This window comes from Alosa alosa, chromosome 16, assembly GCF_017589495.1.
Source record: "Alosa alosa isolate M-15738 ecotype Scorff River chromosome 16, AALO_Geno_1.1, whole genome shotgun sequence".
Lineage (NCBI taxonomy): Eukaryota > Metazoa > Chordata > Actinopteri > Clupeiformes > Clupeidae > Alosa > Alosa alosa.
The window spans coordinates 28,393,170-28,418,814 of record NC_063204.1 but is presented as its reverse complement, the minus strand read 5'-3'; the positions used below and the strand labels follow the sequence as shown (position 1 = coordinate 28,418,814).

General features: G+C 45.6%; 1 protein-coding gene across 1 annotated transcript in view; it reads left to right on the top strand.

The window, feature by feature from the left end:
- pou6f2 (POU class 6 homeobox 2) overlaps positions 1–25,645 on the top strand; it is a 101,399-nt gene that overhangs the window by 47,373 nt on the left and 28,381 nt on the right. Inside the window, exon 8 of the mRNA XM_048265635.1 lies at positions 16,419–16,780. Coding sequence (XP_048121592.1) covers positions 16,419–16,780 — 362 coding nt within the window. The remainder of the gene's footprint in view (positions 1–16,418; positions 16,781–25,645) is intronic.

The following is a 25,645-nucleotide window of genomic DNA, read 5'->3' as shown; positions in this document are numbered from 1 at the left end:
ACTGGATTTCAGAACATAACCCTGTTCTTTGGTTTTTGATCATTGATGACATGATTTGTGCCTATTTTTGCACTGGCCCAACCGCTGTGTCACTCTTTCTGCTGCTGACACAAATTACATGTGCACTAATGAGTCCACTTGTTTGTGTCAGTGCGGGTTGCTCTGGTGTGTGTTGCTGCGAAGCAGCCGCTCACGTATTCAGCCTCTTTGCTGATGTGCAGGGCCTCATGCTGAAGCAGTGTCTGGACCCATAAGTGATTCTCTTGTCTTCCCTGGCTAATGTGTCTGAGGCATGTGGTCCCCCCGGAGTGCTCATGTTTCCCCCCCTCCCAGAGCTCCAGGCACTGCTCATTTCCTCCGCAAACTCCCCAGCAAACATCTGCTGGAGCTCCCTGTGAGTTCATGCACTTGTGTGTGTGTGTGTGTGTGTGTGTGTGTGTGTGTGTGTTTGTGTGTGAGTGTTTTATCCCACCTGCCTGATTCGTTACATCAAAAGCTCCACCGAAGCATGTCGGTGTGTGTGTGTGTGTGTGTGTGTGTGTGTGTGTGTGTGTGTGTGTGTGTGTGTGTGTGTGTGTGTGTGTGTGTGTGTGTGTGTGTGTGTGTGAGGTGGGATGGGATGGGTAGCGGGGGAAGGGGATGGTGCTTGCTTGGGCGCGGAACGCGGTTCCTCCTCCGCTTCTCCTCGGCGAACATGAAACGGCACTCCGGTAGCAGGAGGTAATTGCCAGTGATGTGGCAGTCATGTACGCTAATGAGACAACATGTCGGCCATAATCACTACATCACCTCCCTTGTCGCTATGGTAATGTCCTCCGCCCCACCACCACCACCACCACCACCTGTGAAAGCACAGCCTAAGTCAGGTGTGGCATGCTCAGGGGAGATGTGTGTAACTCCGCCAGGTCCAGGATGTGCCAGGGAGAACAGGGGAACAGAGGAGGGAACTGCACCTAGGCAGACGCCCCAGAGATATCACCTCACCCTCATGAGGGTGTCTTGAACCTACATACAAAGAGAAATGCTCTCTCTCTCTATCTGTCTTTCTCTCTCTCTCTCTCTCTGTCTTTTCTCTCTCTCTCTCTCTGTCTTTTTTCTCTCTCTCTCTCTCTCTCTCTTTCTCTCTCACACACACGTGCGCACGCTCAAACACACACACACACAGAGCCTACACATACTAATACATAGACAACCATACACATGCTTAGGCACATTAAAGGAATCTGTCACACATAAACACACACACACACACACACATACACACAGACACACACAAGCATTGAAACACAAGCACAAACAACCACAGGGAGTTAAGCATACAGTAAATACTCACGTGCCTACACTCATGTGAAGGAAATCACACATACTGTACAGTAGGTTCATAGGTCCAGTGCACACACACACACACACACACACACACACACACACACTGACAAGACTCATTTAAGAGAGGGATAAAGAGAGACAGAGAACAAAAAAACAGAGAAAGAAAGAAACAGGAAGAAACTCAGAGGGTAAGAGAGTGTCAGAGAAAGAGTGAGAGTGAGCGGCTAGAGCAAGGTGAGACTGTGGGGTTGAAAGTCAGGCCAAGTGAATGAATAGTGGCAGAGCTCCAATCTGTTTTACCCCTTGAGACGCACATACACACAACACACACACACACACTTAAACACACACACACATATACACAGCGATGCACAAAGAAGAGGTAAAAGCCAGAGTCTCTTTCGAAACAGCTTAACTGTGATTTTAAAACCCTTCTGAGGGGAATGGAATTTGCTATCTATTAATCTGCCCATTGATGGAACATCTCATACTGTAGATCTCTGACAGATGTGTGACTGTCCTTTATAGATCTGTGATGCTCACATTTCGATAGTACGTTGTGGATTTTTTGCTCGTTTATTTGTTGAAAGTTTCTGCAAAAAATAAGAAGATGTCTTCTGAAATGGATTACTGACTCAAAAGGTTTCACTGGTCCGCAGTGGAATCTCATTACATCCAAATCCATTATTCATTATTAAGTAACACTCGCTGTAACAGAGTCCCGTCTTGCACACCTGGATGTCTTCCTTGTAGGCTGCATTCAGCCAAGAGTCGGGGTGCTGTCCAGGGTGCTGAATTAGCTGATACTGTTTGTTGTCAACTTTTGGGCTTGATAGAATTGCATAATTGAACTTGACAGAACAAGCATGTGTTCATACATAATTTTAGCTGTCAGCTGTCTGATGAGAAGAGTTTCATAAGATTATGCATTCACACAATATAGCATCAGAATGGAACTGGCTGATCCATCTAGGTACAGACTATTCTGTATTGAATTATATTAACACACATACAATTCTGACACACACACACACACACACACACACACACACACACACACACACACACACACACACACAGACCCCTTCCTTGCTTCTCCCTTTACCCCTGTTTAATCTGAAGTGTTCCCCACAGCACATATTGTGTCTTTTAATGATTTACGTTCTTCTTTCTCTTTTCTGCACTTGTAGCACTACTTGCCTGGAGAGAAAGAGAGGGAGAGAAAGAGAGGGAGAGGGAGAGAAAGAGAGGGAGAGAAAGGGAGGGAGAGAAAGAGAGGGAGAGAAAGAGGGAGAGAGTGAGATATGAAGATACCATGAGAGAGAGAGAGAGAGAGAAAGGGAGAGAGATTTAGAGAAAAGGCGCATTAAATAAATAAGAGTGATAAAATTGTAGACCTCATACATTTCAAAGCTAATGTGTGCGGTGGCAGCGTTGTAGCGCGCACCTGCACTCGGCTCCTGCGGCGGTAATTTGATTGATTTGTTGTGACAGCAGCCAAATAATTGAGAGTGAGAGGTGCCTTCAGAGATGAAGAGGGTGTGTGTGTGTGTGTGAAAGGGGGGTTGTTGGGGAGAGCGAGGCGCATTCACCAGGCAATCCCCGCAGAAATGAGGCCTCTCATATTTCATATTCCATTGATATTGTACAGCGTCTTTCTGTTTTTTTCTCTCTTCTTTTTCGAACCCCCGCCCCCCTCTCTCCCTCTCGTTTTTTTATTGTCTGCCTTAAATAAGCAGCGTGCTAGTGAGCAGCTGGCTGACTGCCTGCAACAGTGGGGAAGAGCAGGGGGTGGAGGGTCGGGGAAGAAAAAGAAACACCAATCATAATGTACACAGACAGCGTGTGTGTATGTGTGTATGATGCATGAATACCGGGTTGTGTGTGTGTGTGTGTGTGTGTGTGTGTGTGTGTGTGTGTGTGTGTGTGTGTGTGTGTGTGCGTGTGTGTGCTCTAGTGTACATAAATACTACATATTTTTGTAAATATAGACATTATAATTCTGTATCGTTCAAAAAATAAAACATGTTTTTTTTTTTACATTAATATGTAGAACTAAGAGGAAATACTCTGATATTAATCTTAATTGTTATTCTTTGATATTAATAGTCATAGAATAATATTACAGTGTTTTTTGCATCATCGAAACCTGCAGAACTGTGCAGTCCTCACATCCACAGCATTGGATATATCACTTTAAAGCTACAAAGCACAAAGCCGTGCCCTTCAAAGGTCTTATAAAATTGTGTTGTTATTGTTTTGGCATATTTGTGGCATTTTTCGTCTTGTCGCAAGCTTGCCAAACGTTTGCCCTGCCACATGCTGTTGTGTCCTTCGTGACTGGTGGCGTTGTCACCCCAGTGAAACTGCCTAAGATGTGGCACTAGGAATGGGGAGAGAGAGAGAGAGAAAGAGAGAGTGAGAGAGAGACTGACAGAGAGAGAAGGAACACGCAAGGGAGGGAGAGTGGGAGAAGCAGAGAAAAAAGGCGGAAAAAAGGGAAAAGTGAGGATGGGAAAAGACAGTAATAATGATAATCGGATATGGCTTTGTCTGCTTCGATCGAGTTGGCTGTGAAGTCTTGCCCTTCCTGTGTCGAAAAAAAAACAAAAAAAGCCCAGAAGGAGGCAACAGGGAATCAGGACAAACAGCAAAGCCAAGCCCAGAAGAAAACGCCTCTGTGGTTTTGATTGGATTTTTCTCCTCCCATTCTTTACCTTCCTTGTCCCAGGCTCCTAGTTTTGTACATATTTTATGGTAATTGTGTCTGCGGACCCAAATAATTGAGAAGCTCCTATAAACTTTTTTCCCACTTTTTTTCATAGAGGGACGAACCTGCTGTTTTCATGTGCTGGTCTGGTGTATGTGTGTGTGTGTGTGTGTGTGTGTGTGTGTGTGTGTGTGTGTGTGTGTGTGTGTGGGTGCGTGCGTGTGTATGTGTGTAATGATGTGTGTGTGTGTGGGGGGTTAGCCAGTGCAGGGAGGCCTGAAATGACTTAAGCCTTTCAAACTGGCATTAAATTAAACAAATCGCTTGGAACACGCTCACCCCCTAAAACTTGCAGCCCCTCTCATCGGGAGGAACTCCTGGAGTATAACAGCGCATTACTGCCGCGCGAGCCTCCCCCTGTCCCCCTGCTCAGTCAAATATGTAATGAAAAAATGTAGGAGCCGGGATTGCCGATATGCACACACCAGCCATTCTGTTCTTGGCTAGAACCAGCCCCCTCTTACTAACATCACTACAGTTAAATGTGAATAACAATGTTATTCTTATCACTGCTGATATTTTCTCCAGTTTTTCTTCTTGAACAGTAGTTATCAGTTTTTGAAGACAGTAGCAATAGTAAAAGCTCCCCCATAATAACCACAGCAGAGTCTATTTGGGATTTATCACATCACAACATAATTAACCTCACATATTTAGTTGTATGTATTGAACAAGGTAATTACTTACCAGTAATTGACTCGATGACACCCATGAGTGAAAGGTTCTCTTTAATGAGATTGTGCCTGAGCTTCACGCGTTGTCATACAGTTACCAGAATAATTCATTACTTTGACAAAGCAGCAAATTAAGATAACGTTGTTAACAAGAGACATCAGCTTTGTGAGACGCAAGAGAACCCTTAATTCCCTTAACTTTCTTTCACTTGAAGGTTTCCAAAAGATTCCCTTTTGTACATCTTAAAGGGCTGGTAGAACCCAGCAAGGCAGGAATCCTACAGCCTCAGCAGCGATCTGATGTCAGGCATTGGAAATGGGAATTGATTAGTGACTTACATGGTCAGTGAAAGGAAAATGAACTGACGAAATGTTGTAAATGAAAAATATTTGGCATGCGAGCACAGAGAGAGAGAGAGAGAGAGAGAGAGAGAGAGAGAGAGAGAGAGAATGATGGCAATCTCATGGAACTGGCATTCCTGTCAGGAAGAATTGGGTGTCCTTTTTCCCTTTTCTTTCTTTCTCTCTCTCTATCTCTCTTTTCCACTAAAACATTTATCTGAGTTCTGCATGAGTTGTAATGCAAATGGTAATTTCATGGGAGTGAACCGCAGTGAAAGTGGTGTTATCGCACGCTGGCCACGACGTAGGGCTGTGTTCACTCCTGCAGCCCCATATAATGTGATTATTGCTTATTGCTCCTCTATCCCTCAGGAGCCGACAGAGGGAACTCACCCCTTTAGTCTGTGCACTGTATAAGGGAGAGAGAGAGAGGGAGGGAGAGAGAGGACAGAGATAGTGATAGAAGGAGAGAAAGAGACATTACTGACACATGGGGGGAGGCATGAAGTTCTGGCGTTTTGCAGCGAACTATTTGACAGACGAGAGCTTTTTAAAAGTAGCAGGTTAGGGCGTAGACAAAAGCATTTGCGGCGTCTTTGAATGACTGGTGTCCACTTTTAGTCCAATCGAGGGGGTAATCCTGTCAAATCGTGTTTTCCACAAGGGATACATTCACAGCAAATGGCCTGAAAAGTGAGCATTGTATTCAGCTGCGCGTGTCTCGACTGTCCAGGTCCATAATTTCAGGGGAAATCATAAGGCGAGGAGGGTAGTCAGCGGACATCACTTTCTGTGTACTCTCAATTGCAAATAAACAATTTTGTCAATAAGACAGACTTGACTCGCTCAGTGAAAACAAGTGTATTGATCATGCTAACAAAATCAATGTAGCCCCCTCACGCCCTATCATTACAGTCTTTTCCAGCGGATCAATACAAACCCCCACAAATCCAGCAGACTGTTTATGAACTTAGCACCTCATGAATGTCCAAAGAATCAGCTTATCAATACAAATCAGCATCCCTCATCTGTCACATGTACTGTTATTCCTATTCAGAACCATAAGCATACACACACACAAGCCAATTATGTGATCACTAGCAGTTGAAACACAATCAATAAGGAATCCCCTATCAGTTGAATGAATTATTCCCATGTCAATATAAAAGTAGGGTAAAAACTGATCGTTTTTACCAAACACCAACCTATTAAGCACTTATGAAAATTGTGAAAGTCCATCTACACCCACATGACTGCTGTGTCCACAACAGGTGGTGCAGGTCACCGATGTGACCCTGTGGCATTCAGATGTCACATGGTCAGATCGTTTTGCAGGTTCATGGTTTGGAAACAGAAGCCTGCCACGAATAGTGGTTTTCCCCCCTTCCATAAGCAGATGGTGAGGAAACCAAAGCTCTCGTCTCGGGGGTAGCAGGGGCGACAGGTGGTGGCTAAAAGCTATCTGCGGTTTCTAATTGACAGCCAGAGGACTAATTACGTTAATTAATAGCCACACTTTCAAAGGGGGCCGGCAGGCTCGGATTTGCCACTGACTGGATGGGTGTCAGGAGGGGCCAAAAAGGACCCCAAAGAGGTCTGGAGGAGCCTAGTGGTCCCTGGGGGGCCCTTGTGGAAACCCTCCAGTAAAGGCATCAGGAATGGATCGTATAGCCGGTGTAAAGACCGCAGGCGTGAGAGGATCTGAGAAATCCATTACTGTCTCAGTCACCACAGCAGGGATAAGCACTATACACAGAATGAGAGAGAGAAAGAGGGGATAGAGAGAGAGAGAGAAAGAGGGGGAGAAAGAAGCAAAAGAAAGAAAACAGAAGATTAAAAAAACATGTTCTCTCAATTGAGTGGTGCTCAGATTCCCATCTCTTCCTCTATCTCTATATCTTATTTTCCAGATCCACTCATGTTTCCATCTCAGTCTCTCTTTCTTCCTGTTTCGTGTTCTTGTATCCCTTCTCTATATGGCCTTTTAAAGGAGCAGGCCAATTTTTGGGAAATGAACTTGTTTACCTACAGTACCTTTATCTGCCCCAGAGTTAGATAAGAGGAAACATACCCTTCCGGTCTCTGTGTGCGTAATAACCCAGTCTGACACCGTTAGCCTAGCTTAGAGTAATTCACTGAAAGTGGGTTAGACCAGTTAATCTATAGCTATCCTATAGCTAAAAGGATGCTATAGGCTAAGTGGTCTAACCCACTTCCACTTAGTGAAAAAGAGCAAATGAAATCAGTGTCTGTATATTTTATTGCTAAAGAATGTTAATATTGAGCATATCCATTACTCCTTTTATTCAGATTGAACTTTTGTCTGTATTCAGTGCTCACTATACCAATGAAACTCTTTTTTCATATGCCATACGTTCTCTATGTGCTCACGGACATAACAGAGCAGGATTTATGTGTGTGTTTGTAATTCACTTTTGAGCAGCATACATAGCAACATTCAATTCAACCATCTGAAACCTCACCACGGTTTGATTGTAGACAACAGCCAACATTCTGAGTTGACAAAGATGCACTGTGTCTACAGGCCCTGAAATTCAATATAGTGCTGAGCATTTGGAGCTTGGCATGGAACCCTATTGCCTGGGAAATGGGCCTGACCGTATGATTTATTTTCCCTGGCGCAGATTAACTGTGGCACATTCACTTCACGCCCTGAGAGCGAAATGGTTAACAGCAGCCAAGAAAAAAAAGACACATATCAGCTGATATGAAAATAGGTCTGATTCAACATGTCCACCTGCCTCTCTCCTTCTCTCGCATCCTCACACTCCTCTTTTTCCTCATCCCTTTTTTCTCTCACTCTCCCTCACTCCACTCCTCCTCTGACTCTTTTTGTTTCTCCCTCTCCTTCTCTCCCTCTCTCTGCCCCCCCATATTTTCTCTCCTTCTATCCTTCTCTCCTCTCCTCTCTCTCTTTCCTCCCCTTATTCTTTCCCTCTCTTTTACCCACAGTTCCACCCTCCTAGCTGACACCCCCCTCCCCACTCTCAGTCGCCTGGTTCCCATCTGCCTTGTGAGTTTGGGCTGCGCTGCATACATTTCTCCCCATGATGTATTGTCCTGTGCGGGGATTTCATTTACTGCCGGTGCCCTCTGCTGAACCTGTTGCTAGTCAGTGAACACGATAAGCGTATAAGTAGCCGCCCTCTTCATTCATCATACATCAGCGTCTTGGAGTCACGAGGAGCGGCTTTCTAGCCGCCCTCAAATAGCTCATCTGCCACGCAGCGCAAGGGGAAACCACTAAAGCGGCAAAAAGCAGCTCACTTGGTAAAAAGCTGAGATCACATTAAACACCTCACACTTATATATATATATATATATATAAAAATGTATGTACAGTATGTATGTATGTACGTACGCGGTATGTATTGCATGTTGGTGCATCTCGTAGATCAAAACTCACTTTGTTGTTCTAATGCACATCTTAAATAATTGCTGTCAGCGAATGATTCTTTACGCTGGATAATTTGTGTATGTGTGTGTGATGTCTCTGACAGTTGATTATTTATTGATTTATTTATTTATTTGCTCACAGCAGTGGGTCTGTGTCTGATTCCTAAGCCATCGCCCCCCCTTCTTCGGTGCCGCACAGTGCCGTATTAAAGAGCATTAGAAATCACAGGCTTGCCGAATGTCACTTAGAACTTTTCGACGTCGACAGGGCTGACGCTGTTGCGCTCTCGGGCATGAAGCTCCGGCGCGAAACTGCTTACACGCGTGCCGAGCGCCACAACGAGCAAAGGGAATAATTAACGAGGTGGAGATGGGAGGGAGGCGGACTGCGCGCATAAATCCCATTGTTTGTGCTTATTTCATCCCGCTGAATTCTTTTCCCTCTGTTTCTTGTCTCTATCTCCTTCTCTTTCTCTTTCTCTTTTCTCACGCTCCCCTGCTCCCTTTCTGTTTTTCTATGTGTGCTCTGACCCTGCACGCCACTGTGAGCACACACACACACACACACACACACACACATATATATACACACACGATCATATAGGGAGGCACATGCTGACATAGACACACACACACACACACACATGCTCAAATATACACAGATCCTTGTTGCCTTGTGAAAAGCCCATGCGTGCATGAAGCTGCCGGGAGACAGAACACACTACAAAGGCCCTATGATGTCCTACTCATCTCCACAATGTCTTTTCATTATCTGAAAATCATTTCATTTCTGCAGGAGAGCGGGAGCACAGCTTTGCCTAATAACCCTGTAATGTTGCTGGTAGGCATATAAGAAGAAGAAAAAGAAAACACAAAATAAGCCTCAGCCAAAAACAACACAAAAGATGCTTTTCTTTCAATTCTCATACATGACTTAAAATAAGAAACATGAAAAAAAGGAAAAACACAGGCTGCTCTCCTCATTTGGCCTTCCCGGGCCCCATTTTGTTTCTTAATGCCGTAATTGCCTTAAACCCACTGACGAGCACAGAAGCTATCAAAATATGATCAGTCAGCGAGGGGGCTAAGGGGAGAGGGAGGGGTGGAGAGTGAAGTGCCTGTGGTGGAGCTCTACAACACCCCCCCTCCCCACCGCCACCAACCCCACCCCACCCCACCCCACCCTAGCCCTTCCAACTCCAAGCCTCCCTCAGCCCCCTCCCCATAGTGAAAGCAGCGGCTCCATCTCCTGATGCTTTTACTGTCAGTCAAGCAGCACTCAGTCCCCCCAGCGCATCAGGGTCTGGTGGTATTGATTTTTCCGCCCACTGAAAGAGCCGGCACGAGCATACATTTTGCATGAGGCTCTTTACCGCCGGCCCCGGCGACACATGATGGGGTCCGTGAGCGCTGGGTAATGACCTCCCCAATTGCAGCGGGGAGGCTGGACGGATCTGGCCTCGCCCCGGCGTTAAGCGAGCCGCGATCTGGGCCAGATGCGTCCCAGAGCCTGGTGCATTCTGGAAGCACGGCCTGTAGCTGGGCGCTGGGCTGGCCAGTTGAAGCGCGGTCAGACATTGAGGGAAAGAAAGCGAAGGAGGGAGAGGGAGGGAGGGAGAGACCAGCAGGGTGTCCGGTAAGGGCAGCGATCCAAGCCGTGATGGTGTTAGCCCTCCACTCGGTCCCGCTGGTTGGGTGACGGGTGCCATTTTGTGTGAGCGCTTTGGCAAACACGGGAGCTGGTGTCACATGACCGCTTTGAGGGAGACTACAACTATGCCACACAGAGCGTGGAAGGTGCTAGAATCAGCAAGGACACCACAGCATCATGTCATGGACAGAAGAAAACAAATATATACAAAACATGCTACACTGGGCAACAAGTACCATTTCAGTTATATGTAGAAAATGGTGGCTTTTTGTTTCAATTGCTAGTCCCATTCATTTTACATTTAAAATATTGATTCCCTAAATATCGAAAGCTTGCAATTATTTCACACCATACCTCAGGCATAGGTTTAAAGTTTTCTGTGTTGCATACACACAATAATATTAGACTGCATTTTCATACATAATTTGCATTACATGATTGCGTTAAAAAAAAAATCATAGCACTCAATCTGTGGTTGTAAGAATACACCTTTTTCCTTACTGTTTAAATCAAACATCCCTCTCCACCCAATATATTCCCATCAAGACAATCAATTTATTTTATCCATCTCCCCAAGACATAAATAAAATATAATAATTTTGTTTAAGTTACTTTGAATGCTGTTAAGCATTTTGATGGTGACTCTGTCTCCCAAAGCTGGAGCTTTAGCCCCACTTCCTATCCAGTTACCCTCTCTCCTCCCAGATGCACTCTTCTCTCTCTGACTCTCTCTTTCTCTCTCTCTCTCTGTCTCTCTGTGCGGCTCTTCAGAATGTCGATATTGTCTCCAGTGACTGAAGGTAGAACACATGTTCAGTTAGTCCTACTTCTTTTCATATTTTTACTCTCTTTATGTGTGAGGCGCAGTGTAAAGGTCTGAGAAAATAAATCACAGACTCAGGTACTCCAACTCTCTCTGCCAAGGTGATTCCACTCAAAACAGATTCAAATTGGGAGTTATTAAATGTAGTATGTGAGTGGGACTATGTGAACCTTTCATTCTCATGGACAGTTGGAGAAAAGACTTGAAAGAATGTCACCCTCTTTACATTGTGTTTGCTCCTGTGCTGGTTGGAGACTCATGCTCTGTAAACTGTGCCAGTCTGTAGGGGAGCTGGAGGCTGGCGGCCCGGCACTCCGCAGGCGCGCTCTCTCTCTCTCTCTCTCTCTCTCTCTCTCTCTCTCTCTCTCTCTCAGCAATACTGATTCATTAACTACAGCACACCTCCCAGGCCCACTGATTGGACTGTAATTGAAGGTGCATCTTTCTCTCTCTCTGTCTTTCTCTTTCTATGTCTTTCTCTCTCTCTCTCTCTCTCTCTCTCTCTCTCCCCCCTCTCTCTTCCTGTTCTCACTCTCACCTATGTAGGTTTCACCCATATACAGTAGGTGACTTGTTAGCCAATGCCTCTATACACAGTATTCTCAATACACATTAACCACACTGTATAATAGCATTTGAATTTGAAATGCTTCTAGTACTAGAAGATCATGGGGCAGATTTCCATTTGTGATCTTCATTAGCGATGATCCTCAGGAGCAATGTCTTTCATTGGCTATATGCAGTATTGATCAGGCAGCCAGTTTATCAGAGAGGGATACAAATTTGCAGAAACATCAAAAAAAATATTGTCAATTTTTGGGTTTTTAAATACTGTACGTCTTCCTCGATATTTTAATGATGGCAGACACCCCTCCCCAAAACAGAGATTGATTGTTCTAACCCTAACACACACACACAGACACACACACGCACACACATACACACACACAAGCACACACATACACACACATACTTGTATACAGACTTACCACAGAGTCAGAAAACAAGCCTGGAGGAAAACAGCATTAATAGGGGGGCGTCGGTGACCAGAGGGTTTGTTGGGTAATGAGAGAGGTGGCTGCCCTCTTCCTGCAACCCCTGTCCTTCCCCTCCCACAAACACACACACACACACATACACACACACACACGCACACACACGCACACACCAAAGACAGTCCTCAACACCACAGGGAACAAAAATAGCCCGCGTCTGACGAACGAGACGGTGTTGACCTCGCCTCACGACCTCTGGCAATCAGTCTCACTTCACACTTCATGCGCCACCACCACTTTCCATTCTCCTCTTGCTCTTTCTCTCTCTCTCTCACACACATACACTCTCACACACACACACAATAGATGCTTTCTGTGATGTTGAAGGAGAAGCAGCAACCACCACACACACACACACACACACACACACACACACACATGAACATACAAATACACAAACACACACGAAGATACATGCATCTGTCAGGTCTCAGAGGTCAGGCAGACAAGCCTCTGTTAAACAGCTCGGTGCCGTGACCTGTGCCAAAACAAAACCAGCTCCCCTCTCCTCTCTTCTCCTCTCCTGCATGTCCATCCCAGCGTCTCGGCCATGGAGCGGCTAATAAAGCCACGTTGTGTGGACGAGAGAGGAGGCAGGTGAGTGGAGACACTGTGGGCACGGGGGGGAATGAGTGGCACGCGCTCTCCGCCAGGGTGACAGCCGCGGTTTCAAAACAGAGCGCCGTAGTTTGCTTTTGTGCCAAAGTAAGTGTGGAGGTGCAAGAGACAGGGCAGGGTTGGTGGCAGGCTGACCCTGCGGTTCAGCTGAATGTGTCACTTGTTATAAAGCCACTCACAGACAGAGAAGGTTGAGACTGTTGTTTACCTGTATTTCCCACAAACTTTCACTTGAGCATTATTATTAGCACATCATTAAAGTCTGAACTAGTTTGATGCAGATCCATGTCACATAAGGAGGGTATGGTACGTGTAGCATGATTAGCCATGTCACATTAGGAGGGTATGGTACGTGTAGCATGATCAGCCCCATGCAGGACATCTTTTACTGGTATTGTGTTACAGTTTCATGTCCCACAAACACTGATTCCTGTCCGTCTTGCCTGGACATCTATAAGGATGCAACAGTATAGTATGCACACGATTCGGTATGCATTACGGTTTTTGCCCATGGTAAATATACGGTTTTGGTATCTTAAAGGAACACATTGACTTTTTGGGAAAAAAGCTTATTTGCCATGTAGCCTACTCCAGATTAGACGTTACATACCATTCTTTTCTCTGTGTGTGCAATAACCCAGTTTAACACCATTAGCCTAGCTTAGCATAATTAACTGGAAGTGGCTTGTTCCAGTTAGAAATGATAGAAAATGTACCATATTTTGAACCATAGAATGCGTACCCCACATGACTTCTTTCTCCTCTCCTCCTCTGATTTCACACCTTCAGTCCATCATTGTGAAAAGCGATGGAGGCAGAGGAGACAAGGGGAACAGTCACGGCTGATATACTGTGTAGAACAAGGAGAGAAGACGTTTGAGAAAAAAATGGCAGGGTTTAGTTTATGGGAAGAGAGGAGAAGAGGAGCACAGAGAGGAAGAGGGGAGGAGAGGAGATAATTATCCGTGGCCGATAGCTCAGATTAGCCCACTGAGTCTGCAGTGGGCTAGCAGAACGAGCCTGATGAAGCTGCTTGCACATTTAGAGGGGAGGCGAAGGTCAGCGATCCTGACAGCCCTAACAAGATGACAGAATTTATAAAGCACCGCGGTTAAGGCGTGCACTTACCTGCGGAGCTAGCCATATAATAGGGCCACATGGGGTTTCATCTCTAGCCCTCTCTCTCTCTCTTTCTCTTTCCCTTTCTCTTTCTATCTATTTATCTCCTCAGCTCTCTCTGCTCTGTTTGTTTTCCCTTTTCTTCATATTCTTTTGTTGTTCTCGCACTTTTTCTCTGGACTTTGCCGGCTGCCGCTGGAGGAGAACTCTCCGATCGCCTTTGATCTTCCCTCTGGTTTCGATAATTCTTTGACAGAAATCCCTCTTTTCCATTTCATTTCTCCTTTTTTACTCTTTCGCTCTCACCCCTCCTCCTCTTTTTCCTTCTGATGCTCCTTACTCTCCACGCACACACTCTCATAGCAACCACTCGACATCTTTTGGCGGTGCACTCGCCAGAGATACAGATGCTGGCCCTGTCAAAGCTTGCGAGACAACTTGCCCCAACATTTCAAGTGAGAATTGGACTCTCTGCTTTTTCAGTGCGCCCGCCATATTTATAATTCATGCCAGGGTGTGAGAGAGGTGTCAATGTGTCAGAAGGTAGAAGAAATTTAAAAGAGTGCTGTTTACTGGTCATGAGACGCCCTCTTTTCTTTTTTCTCTCTCTTCTTCCTCCTCCTCCTCCTCCTCCTTCCCTCCGCTACCCCCCTTTTCTCCGACTCCCACTCCTGTGCTTCTACAAGCCGAGGCAAGCCGCCATAGCTGATCAAATGTTCAAATGCCTGTCCAGCTCTCATTCCATGGTTAGCGCAGTAATCAAAGAGATGTCAGAACCAATGTATTTCTCCTTCTCATTCAATGGAGGGCAGTAGGCAGAAAAGTTCAATTATTCAAGCGCATCAATTAATTATGTACACCCACTTGTTCACGCCATGCTCTCAACTTCTGTCTTGCATTATCAATACATTCTATATTACCACTCAAACAAGTATTGATCAGCTATTGTTCTTCGCTGTTTCAGTTTTTCTCACAAGTTTTACTACCTCCACATCTACCCATGATAGAACGTCTATAAGAAATTAATGACCATATAAATAATAATGACAGTGATTTTAAATGCATTTTTGCGAAGTGGTATTAGACACTATTCTTTGATTATTGTTAGATGTTATGTGCTATTCTATTTCCACAGAAGATGAGCTATTGTTTGTGTCATCTGAAGCATGGCATTCTGCATTTTTTTTTCTTTTTTTTTAAACTTAAACTTTAAACCCATCTGAAACTGTGGGCTAACTCAGAAAAGTGAAAAACCAGATAGCAAAGTAAAGTTTTGAAAGTTCAGAACAAGGCACATGCACGTCCACCTGATCCAACCTGGTGTGTTTGTGCATTTGGCCATAAAGAGAGAGAGAGAGAGAGAGAGAGAGAGAGAGAGAGAGAGAGAGAGAGAAGGTTACCAGAGAGAGTGTATTCACAGGGGCATTCTATAGCTGCCTTGTCACTTAGTGCTACCATTTCCTCTGTGTGTCAGAGGTAGAAAGGTCAAGTCAAATGTGCATTTTTGTGTCAGTGTAAGGAATCAACTTCAGTGTAAATCATTTCTGATGTGTGTATATATATATATATATATATATATATATATATATATATATATATATATATATATATATATATATATATATATATATAAGAATAAGAAATAATCAGGGGGCAAACAGAGTGCTTTCTGTGTCTGTGACACCCTATGTCAAAGCACCTGCTTTTGGCGGATTTGCTGCACAGATTCACTTCTTATTCAATGCACCATTCAAAAGTAGTTTAAAGGTTAACCTCAAGGAGAAAAATACATCCACTTTTCATTGGCAGGGTACAAAGAGCGTGACTTAAATTCACCATTAAAACACACTAACAGTAGCCTCAGACATACAGTGTACAGATACCATTGTGTACAGTATATGTGGATGCTGAGAGCTACCTTCACTAGAGGACAGTTGAAAAGAGCAAGCTTCAGCAACAGGAATGTTGTGGTCTTCATTCCTGTCTGTGGCCACTCCTAAGGGTTGCAGTGAATTGTTTTAAATGCTTAACCGAATCATTAACATTCATCACATTTCCAGCATTCTGGCACGATGGTGAAGGGGACATCCATTGGTCCATTATCCTATCACAGTTTGAGATCCTAATCTCAGGGTTATCACTCCCACTGTCGCTGTATAGACTCTTGTTATGGCACAATGCGAGTATGCTCAAATGCCCCACTCTCAAGGGACCTTGTGCGGGGGATCCGGAGACTTATGCACCAGGAGTGCCTTGGAAAATGGAGGGAAGGTTGCATGAAGATAGGGGAGAGCAAAAAACAAATGATACAGAAAGAGGATCATGAATGGCAGGAATCTACATCCAAGGACCCTCACAAAAAAAGAAATGTATAAGCGAGAAGTTCAAAAGGCCACAGGAAATGCGCCCCCGCTCACTACAAGCTATTCAGATCTTAATGTAACTCTGAAAGCTTGCACAGAGTTGCAACTTCCAGTTCCAACTCAGCTTGTTCCAGTTGACATTGCTGAATTATAAAAGTATGTGTCTTTTCAATGGATTGATAAAATACATACAAGATATAAGATGATATTGACCTGTCCTTGTCTCTTTCTTTGCCCCTTTCTCCTTTTGTCTCTCTCAGCTACCTCGTCCCTGAACTCACAGCTTCAGCACCTGCAGCAGCTTCAGCAGATGCAGCAGCACCACCAGCAGCAGCAGCAGCAGCAGCAGCAGCAACAGCACCATCAACAGCAACAACAGCAGCAGCAGCAGCAGCAATCACAGCTCTGCAGCCAGTCCCACCTGCCGGGAGCCAATCACATGGCCCCCCACCACCCGCTGAGCCCTGCCAGCCAACAGCAGTCCTCCTCTGGCTCCTCCTCTTCCTCAGCCTCCTCCAATCTCGGCTCAGCACAGGCCCCACAGTCCCCGCCCCACAGGCAACAGAACCAGTCGCCTGCACGCAGCCTGCCCTCACCAGTGACCCCTCCCATGCCACTTCCGGTGAGCCCACAACTTAAGCTCTTAATCTCACAAACTCGTATCCTTCATGAGAATCGGGGTTTTCATTCATGTCTATCATCGATCAATCAATAAATCACGCATGCTTTGTATGCCCCAGCGCTCACATGGTAGGTGCCAATAGTAATGGTCATATATCTCTTCCTGTCAGACGACACAGGAAGCTCATTTAGTAAAAGAACATTTTGGCAGTTTGGAAGTGCTGTAGTTTCAGTCCAGAGCCCTCTTAAACATATCCAGCCATTACTCAACATTTATCAGCCTTTTTAGCAGAGCCCATATATGGAGACTGGGTGGTCTGCTGTCAGGGAAGTAAATTGAAAGCAAATAAAAGATAATCTTTGAAATAAAATGTTCTTTCACTTAAATCTCCTGCATTATTCACAGTGCGTCAAGAGCATTCTGGGTAGTAGAGACGTGGTCTGGCTTGAACGCTAGAGAATGGGACAGTAATTCAATTGGGTGATTGAATTTGTCTGGGGAAATCTTGGATATTACAAATATTTTTCCTGGAGTAGGCTGCCGTTCAGAGGGTTGTCCCTGAGAATGCCATAAAATTGAGAATTTATAGTTCAGGCTTTTATATCCAGCTGCCTACGACAGCAATAGACTTGCGCTATTACTGAAAATGAACATCTGACTGATCAGATTTTGAGCTATGATGTTCGGCGTGAAAATAGATTAGAATCTACTTTATGATAATCAGGTATTGACAGGATCTTTGGGTAGAGTTCATATTACCCCGAAGTTTTATCTTCCCAGGGGATTATGAAGTGGTTGTCATTCCCTGTGAGAGATATCGAGTTACCCACTTAAACATTTCCAGCGAGGGAAAGCCATAGATGGTGTTAACAATGAACTCAAATTTGGCACAAGCCTCCAAATATTGCCTTTTGGTTAAAGCACATATTAGATTTTCTGGACGTTCATGTGCTGCACCAACAAGAACACTGAAAACACACATAAGTGCAAAATAAGTAAAAACCAAAGCATCTAGTAGGAATATTCAAGTTTTAATCGTAAATCATATGCCCTTCACAACAGCCATTCTGATTCCAATTCCTGTTTTCATTTTTGTAAAATGAACTATTTACACTAATTGCAATACTAAGGAAAAATATTCTACAGAATGAAGGAAGCACAAGCTAACCAGTAAAAGTGTTTTTTTAGATGATGCATGATGTATTTCCCTGTATTCCTTTAAACTAAACACCTGAACTCTTCTGGCCCATCTGAAGATCTGTCCCCTGTACATAAAGCTTTCCTTCTTCCTTTCTTTCTTTCCTTCTTTCTTTGGGTTTGTTGTCTGTCTATCCATCTCCCTCTGCCTCTGTCCATCCAGCTGTCAGGCCTGGCCACTAATAACCCCTCTCTTATTTCATATATCCCCCCGGTTTCATCTCTAGCGGTGCGCCTCCTGGGTCTCGGCCACATTCATCAGCGTCAGGTCCCTTATTGGTTTGCGCTGCGTCCTCCTTTATGGCTGGAATGAGTCGGGGCCATTTATTTCGCCCCGTGGTCCCCAGATCTAGACCTGTCACGGCCCCGCTAGACCTCGACCAACACATTACGGCCCCTAGAGCCGGCCTGTCTGGTGGAAGCTTCCAGAAACAAACCGCCCCTCAGCTTCCAGGCAGCACTGCTTTTAATGTGGGTGCCAGAAAGGCATGTGGACAAATGTTTCTACTTTTTTGTTTCATTTTGTTTTGTGTAATGTGTGATTCATGTGATGATATCTGTAGGTGGACTTGAAGACTTAAATATATTGGAGTACCAACAAATTACACCTGGGTTATTTTTGTAAGCACTGCAGACCTCTGTTACTTCAAAAAGGCTCTGCTTAGAATGAACAAGACAGGATTCAAGCCTCACACAATTCCTCCATCAGCAAATCTATTTATTTAAGCGTGCACCGTTTGGGTACAGCTGCATGGGTATAGCTACATGCCTGTGAAGATGATAGTGAGCCTGTGATGACACCACAACCGACATTGAGCCGACATTGTTTCTGAGGTGGCTGAAGAGGTGTCATTTCTCTCTCTCACACACATACACTCAGTGTCTCAGTGACTCTGTGAAACAGGTCAGGGGCTGTGCTGGCACTCAGAAAGAGATGGACTAAAACAGGCATGAGAGGTCAAAGTCAAAAGTGTTAACAGCCTATGAATGTTACTCTCATGTGATCCATCAGCAAAAGTAAAAGCTAAAAATACAAAAAGTACTTCAGGAGGAGATGTAATGTGTTTTTTTTTCGTTTGAGATCAGCAATAATGCAGTAAAAACCACATTCTCAAATGGAGATATTTTCAAACCTAGCAGGACACACAGGGATTCTCTACAGATTGAGTCAGGAGAATGCTCTCCAGTAGCAAAAGCTGCCATCCACAGTTTGTCTAGCTTTCTGGGATGGACATTGAGACCCTTGATACCATCAGGCATCCTTAAGTCATTGTCTGATCTGATCAGAGTTTATGATTAAAGCCATCTTGTTGGGTTGGGTTGGGGCATCACCCAGGTTAACAAGTCCAAGTCTCCTGGCGATCACTCTCACAGTGGGCATTTAATAAAAGGACTATTCCCATGATGTGTCATTGGACTTCATCAGAATCACAACCCTAACAGGGGTTAAGGCTCACCAGCCATCTCCCCAGCACCTCAAACTCTGCTTGCCATAGGAGCAAGACCGGCTGAAGGTGGGAGACAGTGACAGCCTCTCCTGGGGTGGGTGGGTGGAGTGGTTGTGGGGGTGGGTGTGGTGTCCGTAATTGGCCTACTGTGGGCTTTTCAAAGGAAGTTACACCGTGCTCGGTGTAAGTGGCGCCATCGATGCGCCTGGAGGGATAGTTGGGCCAATGTGTTGCAAATACTGTGGGAATTAGAGACACGTGTGAGGCAGGGGTCTGTGCACCTTACACCTCCTACTCTCTCTCTCTCTCTCTCTCTCTCACACACACACACACCTACCCCCCCCACACACACACACACACACACACACATACATTCCACACACTCATCCCCCCACACACATCTCTCTCATCCTCTCACACGTGGACCCTTGTCTGTGGTTTCTGAAAGAGATGGGCGAGCCAGACCTCCCATTATGTGGCTGGGAGTCCCAGAGGCTTTGGAGAGGCCCCTGCACTGTAGAGCAGACACCTGTCAGCGTGGCAGGGCAGCCTCCCATAGCAAATAACCACACAAGAAATAAAGACCTGGCGCCCCATCTGCCTTCTGCTCTCATCATAATTATAAAATGGAACCCACCTAAGGGCATCTTGGGAGTTGTAGTGAAGTGGAGAATTTTTTTTGTTGTTGTACTGAGGGCCGCATACTACACCTGTCTGTTGAATACTCTCCCCCATTCTGTTTTTATGTGCTATGAATTATTCATTTCCTTTTTTTCCGGGACTGATACCAAATAGCTTTTTGTCTTTTGTCAGGGCTGTGAGATCACTGTCCAGCACTGTTTGAAGTGTCACCAGTAGGCCTTATTAATCTCCCAGTAGCGGTTGGCAAAAGCGGCCCTGAGTCTGGCATTAGGACCGCGGCTACTGACAGTAACGCCGATGAATGGCATAACAGCAGAGATGATGTCAACATTTATTGCAGACGTGACAGTGTCAGAAAAGGCCATTAATATCCTTCAGGCTTCCTCTTCACACTATTGTGAGAATGGAAAAAGTACATGTGTGCATGTACAAAAGAGAGAGAGAGAGAGAGAGTGAAAGCGAGAGAGAAAGTGAAAGAGGAATATGAAGAGAGATTGAAAGGAATATGAAGAGAGAGAGAGAGAGAGAGAGAGAGAGAGAGAAAGAGATATGATGAAAGGAGATGAGAGAAGGCTGGAGGGAAGGCATCTTGCCAGCGATAGCCACCAGCCCACCAGCATGATGACAAACAGACGGGGGAGATTATGAAATTTGCTTAAGTGTGTTAATGGCCTGATTACCGCAGCCGGCTGGATTTGCTGGGGACTTGATTGATTTGAGCCCAGGGTGTTCTCCACGCCTGGGGAGCCCAGGGATTTGACGAGGGCCCGGAGAGGGGGCGGGGGTTGGGCGCGGGGGGGGGTGTGTTGGAGAGGGCTGAGGCAGCGAGGGAAAAAACGTGCGGCGGCAAGTCGGTTACACCAGAATTGATCTTAATTAGATCTGAAAGACCTGCCACAGCAGAATGGTCGCGCCGATTAAAATGAAAAACAGGAGAAATTACTGATCAAATTAATCATAATGTCGGGCTACAGCTGTAGGCCTGGTGTAATTTGCCAGTCCAGTGGCTTACATCGGCCGGGGCCGGGAGAGAGAGGCGCGGCACTCTGATCCGTGGCCCAGCGCGGTTTAGGGCAGCCGGCTGAGTCTCTCTTCCCATTCTCTCTTCCCCTGCCTTATGACTCCATCCACATCCACCCCTCACACACACACACACATACACACACACACACACACACACACACATACACACACACACACACACACACACACACACACACACACACACACACACACACACACACACACACACACACACGCACACACACGCACACACACACACACACACACACACACACACACACACACACACACACACACACACACACACATACATACACACACACACACACACACACACACGTGTACATACACACACACACATACACACACACACGCACACACACACACACACACACACACACACACACACACACACATACACACACACACACACACACACACACACACACACACACACACACACACACACATACACACACACACGTGTACACACACACACACACACACACACACACACACACACACACACACACATACACACACACACACACACACACACACACACACACACACACACACACACACGCCACACACACACACACACATTACACACACACACACACACACACACACATACACACACACACACGCACACACACACACACACACACACACACACACACATACACACACACACACACACTACTGTTTTCTCACACACACACTCTGTTTTTCTCTCTCGCCCTCTCTCTCTCTCTCTCATATATGTATCGACATTGAAATTCATAGATGCACATACGGTCACACTGCACACACTTAATACACAGCATTAAATTAACATATGTGTGTACATTCATACACATTGATATGCTCTCTGTCACACACACAGACATGCACACATAAACAAAGACACACACACACACACACACACACACACACACACACACACACACACACACTAGTCAAACCTATTTTTTTTTTTCCAGTCGTCATTTGAATTTTCTTGCTATTTCAAATAGCCATCGCATTTATTACCCCCCCCCCTACTTTTCTCTCAACCGTTATAATTTTTTGTTTGTTTCACTGTAATCTTTTCATATTTGTCATGTGTCACTATTTCTTTATTTCTTCTCTCTCTTTCCTAACCACATTATCTCTGTTTCTTTTGCATCACTCTCCTCTCAGGTCTCATGGCCTTTGTCTGTCTTCACTTTTTAGGATCCACGTCTGTTGTATGTTCCACTCTGTGTGTGTGTGTGTGTGTGAGAGATCTGATCTCTCCTGTAGTCTTCAGTGGCCTGTCACTGTCCTACCTCTGTTCTCTTGACTGTTTAACAGACACACACACGCACACGCACACACGCACACACATGCACCAAAACAGCCTGCCTTGACCTTGGAAGTGCGTCTACTACCGTGTTTCCAAAGGGCTGACAGAAATGGAAGAGATGGAAGAGAGAGAGAGAGAGAGAGAGAGAGAGAGAGAGAGAAAGGGAGGTTCCAGCTGTCCGTCACAATCCAGCTGCCTGCCCCCCATCCCATCAGCCCCCACCCCCAGGCCGTGCTCATGCCTGATGTGCCCTCCTCTGTCCCTGCCAAAGCAGCCACGTCAGGGGGCTACCAGACCCCCAAAACAGACAGCCCTCCATGGGTAATTACACCCTACAGCCCCTTTCATTCACCAGCCATCAATTTACAGACAGACTCTACTCTCTCTCCCCCCCTCTCTCTCTCCCTCTCTCTCTCTAACTCTCTCTCCCTCTCTCTCTCTCTCTCTCTAACTCTCTCTCTTTCTCGTACCCCTACATTAGTGTAGACACACTAGACTCATTCTTAGACCTATGAGTGCTGCAATTACCTTTCCTTCTCTCTCTTTTTCTCCTTTACTTCCCTCTTCTTCAGTCTCTCTTCCTTTTACCCACATCTCTTCTCCCCCTCTCCTCTCCTCACATCTCTTCTCTACCTCCTCCTCCTCCCCTCACTCACTCCATCCCCTGCCATTCACTGCAATCAGGCCTCATTAGAGCCTCCTCCTGAAGCCCCATCTACACCAAGGTCACCGTCTGGCAACCAGGATGAGGCCTTCAGAGGCCTGACTACAGACACAGACACACACCCACACACACACACACACACACACAATGCACACAAATGCACACACATGCATACACACACACAAAGCGTCTTCTCCTTTCACTGATTCCAGTGTCTTGTGTTTATGCCATCATCTCCTCTCCCATCACCCCCACCACCACCACCCCATCCCCACCTCCTTTGAGGCCCCCCATCAGACACACTTCTCCGCTGGCTTCTAATTTGGGCCACCCTCGATCATGTCAACCACCCGCAAAATCGCCATCATCATCCCAATTGATTCTTGTCATCTGCTTTTAGCTGTAGTCAGGACCAGAAGCGCTGCACTGTCTGCCATTACATATTTGAAGTGATTCTGTTTATCGATTTCTCTTTTTTTTTCCTGAAATGAATGTGGAACATTCATGCATGTGTGTGTGTGTGTGTTTGTGTGTGTGTATGTGTCCATGTTTAATTTGAGCTTGAAATCCCTCAATGGTTTCAGAAACAATACAAATCTGATTAAAGCCATATGTGGGGAAGGTGCAGATTGCCACTCCACTCTGCTAACTCTGCGTGGCAACTGGCTGGGTCTACTCGAGCAGCGGAGACTAAATCAGCCTCGGCCGGAGATCTGTGAAATTGCCCATTGCTCGGCCTGAAAAAGGGGCCCTGTTCTGTCTGTCTGTAATTAGTTGTTGGCCTGTCAGGCAGGCGGCTAAGCTTGGAGCTCAGGAGCACGGGAGATGAGATTGTGCTTAGACAGACACACACACACACACACACACACACACACACACACACACACACACACACACGCGCGCGCACACACACGCACACACACACACACACACATACACAGCGCCACTGGTACTCTTTTAATTGACACTGCAGGAGGCCTGGGTCAGGCACTGCGAGTGTGTGTGTGTGTGTGTGTGTGTGTGTGTGTGTGTGTGTGTGTGTGTGCTAGCGTGTGTGCATGGATGTGTGCGTGTGTGTGTGTGTTGAGGGGGGTGCTTGATGGGTGTGTGTTTTGTGGAAGAGCACTTGTTTGCTAAACAGGCCTCCCTCGGAGAGAAGCAAATTGAGGAATATTACCATTAGTCGCACTCACTAAGACTCACATTGCTGGTCTGGGCTCTCGGGGGTTGGAAGGTTTCCGACCGTATGAGACCCAATTTATCTCTAGAGCGTTCTCCATTGGTTCAGAGTCAGTGTGCCACCACCCACATATATGTATCATGTTATTGTTGAAGTCAAATACAAAAGCCTGCAGAGTGTGGCTACTTTGCCTACAGGAGAGTCAGCAGGACCATATTATATTCTGCCAGCTCATACACTCTGAGTCTGTTACTGTAATCACATCAGAGGAGTGGGGGGCTAATCGTGCGTATTAGCGGGCAGAGCGGGCACCTGCTGGCAGCACGGGTGGGCACGGAGGCGTCTCATTAATGCGGCCCAGAGATGGGCTCTTAAGAAACCAGAAAATTGCCTTATGTAACGAGCAGCGGTGGCTATGTGAAAATACAACTGTGCACTGTTGACTGAAGCAGAAAATAAGACGGTGGCCCATAAACAGCTCTGCTTTTCATATGAATAATTATAAAGCATGGAGTGGGAGAGGGAGGAGAGGAATGCACTTAGACTAGTAGGGAAGGGTCTGAGCTGCTACCTTTGTGCCATGAAACTGCAGGGTTTATTTCAAAAGGAACACTTGGGAAAGGTTAGAGGACTAGCCAAGTAATGGTGTGGCTTTGTGTATGTGAATAGATGATCTCCTCAAAATGTCACTTGAACATAGAAGAACACATGGCTTTCTTATAGTGTCTTAAGATGAATAGTGTGGATAGAAATGTGCAGTTTAAGCATCACTTAATTTTAGCTTCAAATGTCTTTGATTAAACAGTCTTCCTTCCATGACTACTCACCACTGCTGATAGGGATCATTATCTCAAAGCATCACCTTCCTCAGTCTCCCTCCCAACACACACACCTCACATATTCACTTAAAAGCACCCATCAGACAGTGCTGTAATCTTTGGTGTCCATTAACACAGCAGCAAAAAGAACACTGAGCGCTTCAGACAGAAGGTCAATATTACACCTTTCTATCTATCTCCTTGTGTAGTAGTCTCATTACATTTGGCCAATCTCAAAATACCTCATAGGGTATCAAACAAACAAGCATATCTATGCATCAAAATTTGAGGAAAAAATGATGACAAATAGCCATGCAATGTGATTTTAAGTTCACTTACCTCGTGTAGCGAGGAAGAATTAGATCAATTCTGTCTACCAATTCTGTCAATTCATCACACCACTTAGTGTTGATATGGCATGAGTGTTGATCAACCTGTGTGTGTGTGTGTGTGTGTGTGTGTGTGTGTGTGTGCATGGACATGTATGTGTGTGCATGTGAGTGTTCACACACACTCAGGCCTGCGAGCTCGGATGTGACAGGAGAGCAGGGGGCTTGGAGTTT